Source organism: Stenella coeruleoalba (assembly GCF_951394435.1).
Source record: "Stenella coeruleoalba genome assembly, chromosome: 3".
NCBI lineage: Eukaryota > Metazoa > Chordata > Mammalia > Artiodactyla > Delphinidae > Stenella > Stenella coeruleoalba.
Window position 1 is genome coordinate 173194315 of NC_137148.1, and position 6808 is coordinate 173201122.

Consider the following 6808-nt stretch of genomic DNA (forward strand, 5'->3'; position numbering starts at 1 on the left):
CAGGACTGGAGCCCTCCAGCATGGCCTGCGTGTCCTTTGGGCACTGCTGACCGCTGGGCTCCCTGGCCCTAGCCCGCCACTTTCTCCACCAATGCCATGGTCATGGGGAGGGTGGGGATGGCAAGTGACTTCATTCTTCCCCTGACAGATGGGGAAACTGAGGCCCAGGGAGGCAAAGCCTCCCAGCCACCCTCTCCCCCGCCCCCACACAGCCGCCTCCCTCTTCCCTGGGTCATCCTCATTGGCAGCCCCTTTCCCTCTGCAGGCGGCTCTGGGGCTCCATCCCACACCCTCTTCACATGAGGCCATGAGGCACCCACTGGACCGGGGCCAGGTCACCCTGCCCCGTCCCGCCCCCCATCCGGGAGCTCCTGGCTGCTGCAGGTCTGGGAGCTGAGGGGGCCCTGGAGGCTGGGGCCCGCCCGGGCGTGGGGTGGGGGGAGCTCTGCCAGGCACCAGACCCAGCCACCACCAGCTACACCCTCTGCAAGGTCCCATAGAATCCTGGACTGTGCCCAGCTGGTCCCCACTGCACAGATGGGGAAACTGAGGCAGGGGGAAGAGGAGCACCTGGCCCCTGGCCACACCGGAAGGTAGGAGCAAAGATGGTGGGGAGATTGGGGAGGGCCCTAGGACCCTGCAGACACCTGGGCACGCTCCTGGAATGATTCCTTCCATCATCAGACGCTGAATAAGCACCTACTACGTGCATCATAGACAGTAAACAACCAGTAATAATTACTTGAGTTTTCTCTCTCCAGACCGGGCTCTGTGGCCCCCGTTTTCCTCACCTAATTTGACGAACCCCTCAAAACTCTCCTATTAGGTGGGCTCTATTATGACTTCATTTTTCAGAGATGAGAAGGGAGGCTCAGAGAGGTTGAGATACTGTCCAAAATCACACAGCCAGTCAGGGAAGAGCTGGAGTGCAACCCTTGGCCTGCTAGCCCCCCCACTGCTGCGCCCCCTCCTGTCCCCCAGACCCCGCCCACTCCAGAATCTCCTGCTCCTGCTGTGGACCCTCCTGAACTGTGGTTTGGGGGGCAACGCTCAGGTAAAGGGGGACATGAGCCCAGGGGGCAATGGGCATGGGAACCCAGCTGGCAGTGTGGGGGTCACCAGCCTCCCTTCCAGGCTGACTCTGCCTCTGTCTCCCCAAGTAGGGTCCGGGTGAGTGGACTCCATGGGGTTCCTGGAGCCGCTGTTCTAGCTCTTGCGGGCGAGGGCTCTCCGTGCGCAGCCGGCAATGCATCCGGTGAGGAGGCTCCTGGGACCCGGCTGGGTGGGATGGGAGGGGGTCCCTGCCCCTCCTCTCCTGTCAGGCTGGCCCAGCCCCTGGCCGCACCCTCGACCTGCCCACACAAGCTGTGCCTTTTAATCCCACTAATCCAGCTGGAATGTGGGTGGGGTTAGCGGGGGTGGATGGGTGGGCAGGCTGGCTCTGTGGAACGGTTTCTGGAGGTGCTGACCGCAGTCTGGCCACCCTGCTCCTCGAAGGTTTCCCAGGGAAGAGCTGTGCTGGGGGGACACCCACGAGTACCGCCTCTGCCAGCTGCCCGTAAGTTCTAGCCAACCACCCCCCAGACTGAGTTCTCCCTGGAGCCCTCCTGCTTCCCTGCTCATGCCCCCAAATATCCTTGCCACCATGCCAGATTCTCTGGGCATCCCCGGGGCTGTCCCAGCCTCTGCTCCACCGATCTGTGTCCCCAGGAATGTCCCCCAGGGGCCGTGCCCTTCCGAGACCTCCAATGCGCCCTCTACAATGGCCACCCTGTCCTGGGCACCCAGAAGACCTACCAATGGGTGCCCTTCTATGGTGGTGAGTAGCCTATGCTCCTGTTAGTCCAGCTCCCTCAGAGCTGGCAGGGAAAAGTGGCTGCTAAGAAGGAAGGGGGACTTGGAGGGGTGCAAGAAGGGGGCATTGGCACTGGGGCTTTCAGGGATATGTAGGAGTTAGTGAAGTGAAGGGTGGAAAGCAAGTGTGAGTTGTGAAGAGGGGCAGAAGGAGGCAGGGTCTATTCTGCACAGGGTCGAACACGAAGCTGAGGATTTACTGGGAGCTGTATCCAGAGGCCAACATTTCTCAAACTTACACCAGTAGCAGGAAATATTGTCGCACTGAGCTGAAAATAGCGAGTTATATAATTGTGTGCCTGGGGCAGTGCGCCTCCAGATTTAAGGGAAATAGGCAGCTTCAGACGCCACGGTGGGGGTAGACACAGATAAGAAAATCCTAGAATGGAGAAAGTTCCACCCGTCAACCTCACAGAGTTTTATTTCCTTCACCCTAAGAATTGGCGGAAACTTGCCATGATTTCACCCCCACAGAGGCCCGCCAGGGCCAGCTCAGGTTCTATTCCAGGCTGGGTCTGCCAGCCAGCCTCAGGGCGTCGGGAGCCAGAGGGAGACTGAGCAGGGGGAGCAGGGATCAGGTCTGTGGGCCTCGGGTGTGGTCAGACTGTCCATTATGCCCCACTGCCAGGCAGAGGGGAAAACTGAGTCCCGGGGAGGGCCAGCAACATACCCAGGCTATGCAGGACTCAGTCAGAACTGGCCAAAACCTTTTTGGGGGCACCTTCTGGGTGCAGAGCCCAAGTGCCGAGTGTGTTCTGCCCACCTCTGTGCCCCAGAGCCTAGAACATTGTCTGGAAAATAGGTGCTCGATGAGTGTTTGTGGCATGAACGTATGGAAGAATGAGTGAAGAATGGGTGATGATGTTAATAGTGGGCCCCTAATATTAGGACTGAACATGAATGAATGAATGAACGAATGAGTGCAGGCCCAGGATACTTGCCTGGGACAGTCCCAGCGAACGGGAAGCAGAATGCCTAAGTTCCAGTCCTGGCTCTGCCTCAGCCTCCATGTGTGGCTTTGGCTGAGTCTCTGGGCCTCATCTGCCCAAGAGGATGGCTGCCTGAGGGGAGACTGGCAGGAAGGGGGCTGGAACTCAGATATGTCCCCCACTGCCACCGACTCCTCCCATCCCCAGCACCCAACCAGTGCGACCTCAACTGCCTGGCGGAGGGGCACGACTTCTATCACAGCTTCGGCCGCGTGCTGGACGGTACCCCCTGCAGCCCGGGCACCCAGGGACTCTGCGTGGCTGGCCGCTGCCTCGTAAGAACTCCAGGCCCCGCCCCCATCCCTGCCCCTTGTAGGTTCCACCCGGCCTATTCCCTCCAGGCCGCGCACCCAGACCCCGTTCACTAAGTTCCTGGTCCCGCCCTCTTCCCTAGGCCCCGCCCCCTACCGAGTCCCCGACCTCCCCTGCCCCACCTATCACTAGGCCTCATCCCCAGCCTCCTCCCACTAGGGCCTGCCCCCCAGGTTCCATCCTTTTAGTTCTTGGTCCTGTCTTCTTCCGTGGGCCCCGCCCCCTCGACGGCAGGGCCCGTCTGACGGCGCGCGTGCCCTCCCCATCCCTTTAGAGAGCCGGCTGTGACGGTTTGCTGGGTTCGGATGCCCGCGAAGACCGCTGCGGCCGCTGCGGCGGCGCCAACGACTCGTGCCTCTTCGTGCAGCGCGTGTTCCGGGATGCCGGTGACCGCCCTCCCCGTCCTCGCGCTCTCCCAGAGCGGGCCCTTTAAGACGTCCCGCACTGATTGGGCAGTCTGCGGCCCAGCCCCCCCCCCCCCCCCCCGCTCAACGTTCTGATTGGTCATTGCTCAGTCTCCCCCTCGCTCATCGTTCTGATTGGTCATTGCCAGATTGTCCCGCCCTTCCCAGAGCAGACGGGGTTTAACTCCTTTGCTGCCGCACTTAAGCGATAATCATCGTAACTCCAATCCTTTAGGAAGCGTTTTCGAAGTACCAGGGCCTTGGCTAACCTTCTTACCGCAGTATCCCACTTAATCCTCAAATCATCCTTCAAATACACCCCACCTGCTCCCCAACGCCGTCCTTCCCTCCCGCCCAGGTGCCTTCGCTGGGTACTGGAACGTGACCCTGATCCCTGAGGGCGCCAGGCACATCCGCGCCGCCCACCGCAGCCGGAACCACCTGGGTATCGCAGGGTCCGAGGGAGGAGGCGCCCTGCTGGCTGCCCGAATCCAGCGGGGAGGGGGGCGACAGGGTCGGGAGGCGGGCGGGGCCGCTTCCGGGGAGCCCGGGCTGACCCTTCCCTTGCAGCGCTGATGGGGGGCGACGGGCGCTACGTGTTCAACGGGAACTGGGCGGTCAGCCCTCCCGGGACCTACGAGGCAGCGGGCACCCACGTGGTCTACACCCGCGTCACAGGGTCAGAGGAGACGCTGCGCGCCGCCGGGCCCACCTCCGAAGACCTGCTCCTGCAGGTGGGGGCGGGCCTCTGAGAGGGCGTCTGGGAGTGTGGGGTTAAAGAATCCGTTGGGAAGCAGGGGGCGGGGCGGGGCGGGGGCGGGGGGCTGGGTAGAGTGTGTGTTGGGGGACGCTGGGCCATCAGGTCCGAGGGCAGCTCCCTAGTATGTGACACCCCCCCACTCCCGCCGCCCAGGTCCTCCTGCAGGAGCCCAACCCCGGCGTTGAGTTCGAGTTCTGGCTCCCCCGGGAGCGCTATGGCCCCTTCCAGGCGCAGGCTCAGGCCCAGGGCTGGTCCCTGCGGCAGCCGCAGCCTCGGGAGGTAGATCCTCAGTCCCCTGAGTCTCCCGCTGCCCCCACTGTTATCCCCCCACGGACCCCAGGCCCCACCCCAGGTGAGCTGGGGACAGCCTGGGCGGGGGCGAGCAGGGAAGCAAGGCCTGTGCCCCTGACTGCACTGCCCCCGCAGACCCCTGCCCACCCTGCCCTGACACCCGCGGTCGTGCCCACCGGCTGCTCCACTATTGCGGCAGCGACTTTGGTGAGAGGCCCTTGATCCCATCCCTCACCTGGCCCCTAACTGACCTGAACTTGACCCCTATCCAGCTGACCTCTGACCCTGGTCAGACTTTGCCTTTCACTCCTTGACCTGACTCCAGCTTGACCCCTCCTGACGCTCATTTGACTCCCTGATCTAATCCTTTGCCCTAATCTGACTCCTAACCCCTCACTGATCCTTGAGCTGACCCTTACCCCAGGCCTCAGCTGACCACAGTCCCCAAGGGCCCCCAATGCCCCACCTGACCGCCAGTTCCCTCGTCTGGAAAGGGGTGTGTGGATGGGCCCCGGGGCGGAGCGTCCAGCCGGGCTCAGCACCACCCTGCCCGCAGTGTTCCGGGCCCGCGTGCTGGGCCGCGTCCGGCAGGCCCAGGAGACCCGATATGAGGTGCGCGTGCAGCTCATCTACAAGAACCGCTCGCCACTGCGGGCCCTCGAGTATGTGTGGGCGCCGAGCCGCTGCCCCTGCCCACCGCTGGCCCTCCATCGGGACTACCTGCTGGCGGCCCGGCGCCTCATCAGCCCCGATGGCACTCAGGACTGGCTGCTGCTCCCCCATGCTGGCTACGCCCGGCCCTGGAGCCCCGCCGAGGACAGCCGCGTGCGCCTGGCCGCCAGACGCTGCCCCCTCTGAGCCCCTGGACCAGACCTCGGCCACACACGGCTGACCAGGCTCAAAGTCAGCATATTTCCCCTATTGCCATAGCTTCCAGGGAGCTCAGAACTATCTCCCACCTGCAGCTCTGTGACTCCCCACCACACACACTCAGACACCCCTGCACTCAGTCAGATCCACTGTCGGAAGCAGGCACGCACTGGTGAGGATACACTAAATGGACTCTTTAGCTCTGATTTCCTCTCTCACCCTGGAAACTCATAGTTATTTTACTCTCAGAGACTCTGTGTCTGCTTTTATTCCCCTTGCCTCACACTCATTTGCTGGGAGACACTGTCACACACAAGCATGACCCCGATGAAGACATGCCTAAGGAGACCTTGTAATGTATCCCTTTCCCCTCTTACCCTGGCTACCAGGAAGCTCACCACTGTTTAACCCCTGACACTCTGTCTCTCCCTTCTCATTGCCACTTAACACACGCACCCTCACGTATTCAGAGACACTGTTAAAAACAGGCATGACCCCCTAGTAAACATGCCTACCCAGGCACTGTAACGTACAAATTTCCCCTTTTGCCCTGGCTACCAGAAAGTTCAGAGATAATCTTGACAGCTTCCGCAATTCGGGGGGAGGCGGGAGGGTTCCCTCCAGGCAACACTGCTGTTCACCCCTTTTTTATTCCTATTTAATTTTTTTTTTTTTTGCGGTACGCGGGCCTCTCACTGTTGTGGCCTCTCCCGTTGCGGAGCACAGGCTCTGGACGCAGAGGCTCAGCGGCCATGGCTCACGGGCCCAGCCGCTCTGTGCCATGTGAGATCTTCCCGGACCGGGGCACGAACCCGTGTCCCCTGCATCGGCAGGCGGACTCTCAACCACTGCGCCACAAGGGAAGCCCTATTCCTATTTAATTTTTACAAGCAGTTTTTTTTTAACAAGGGCACCCCAGTTTCACATACTTGGCTGCAGACACTTCAGGATGCCCTGTTACTCAGATCCACAGCCACGTTGTCACCACCTGTACACACGCAATCACGTGCACCTCATCCCCTCCTCCTGGTCCAGCCCCCACCTCCCCGCAGTGTGTCTGACCCTGGGGCAACCGTGAGGACGGGGAATATAAGAGGATGGGGGAAGGCGGGACTTTCTGAGGTTCCAAGCCCCCTCCCGATGCCTCTTGGGGCCACATATTCCTCTCAGGCCGAGCAGAGCAGGCAGGTCAGAGCCCCCACCCTCAGCGTGTGCCCTGCCCTCATGTGTCTTGGATGTAGTCTCCTCATAGATTCTAGAGCCAGGAGGGCAGGCCTAGATCATGTGTGGATTGGAAGTGTCAGTGGGGTGTCACATAGTCACCCAGC

The 6808-nt window shown here is 61.5% G+C and overlaps 1 protein-coding gene across 1 annotated transcript; it reads left to right on the forward strand.

Annotated features, from left to right (window-relative positions):
- Positions 1–442: 442 nt before the first annotated feature.
- ADAMTSL5 (ADAMTS like 5) lies at positions 443–5468 on the forward strand (the record flags this gene model as incomplete). Its single annotated transcript, XM_079918794.1, is given in 12 exon segments — positions 443–593; positions 982–1054; positions 1164–1255; positions 1498–1558; positions 1711–1819; positions 2991–3118; positions 3430–3541; positions 3918–4073; positions 4076–4293; positions 4473–4671; positions 4746–4817; positions 5104–5468. Coding segments are annotated over 12 exon segments (1641 nt in total). The 5' UTR covers positions 443–537.
- Between the last annotated feature and the right edge of the window lie 1340 nt (positions 5469–6808).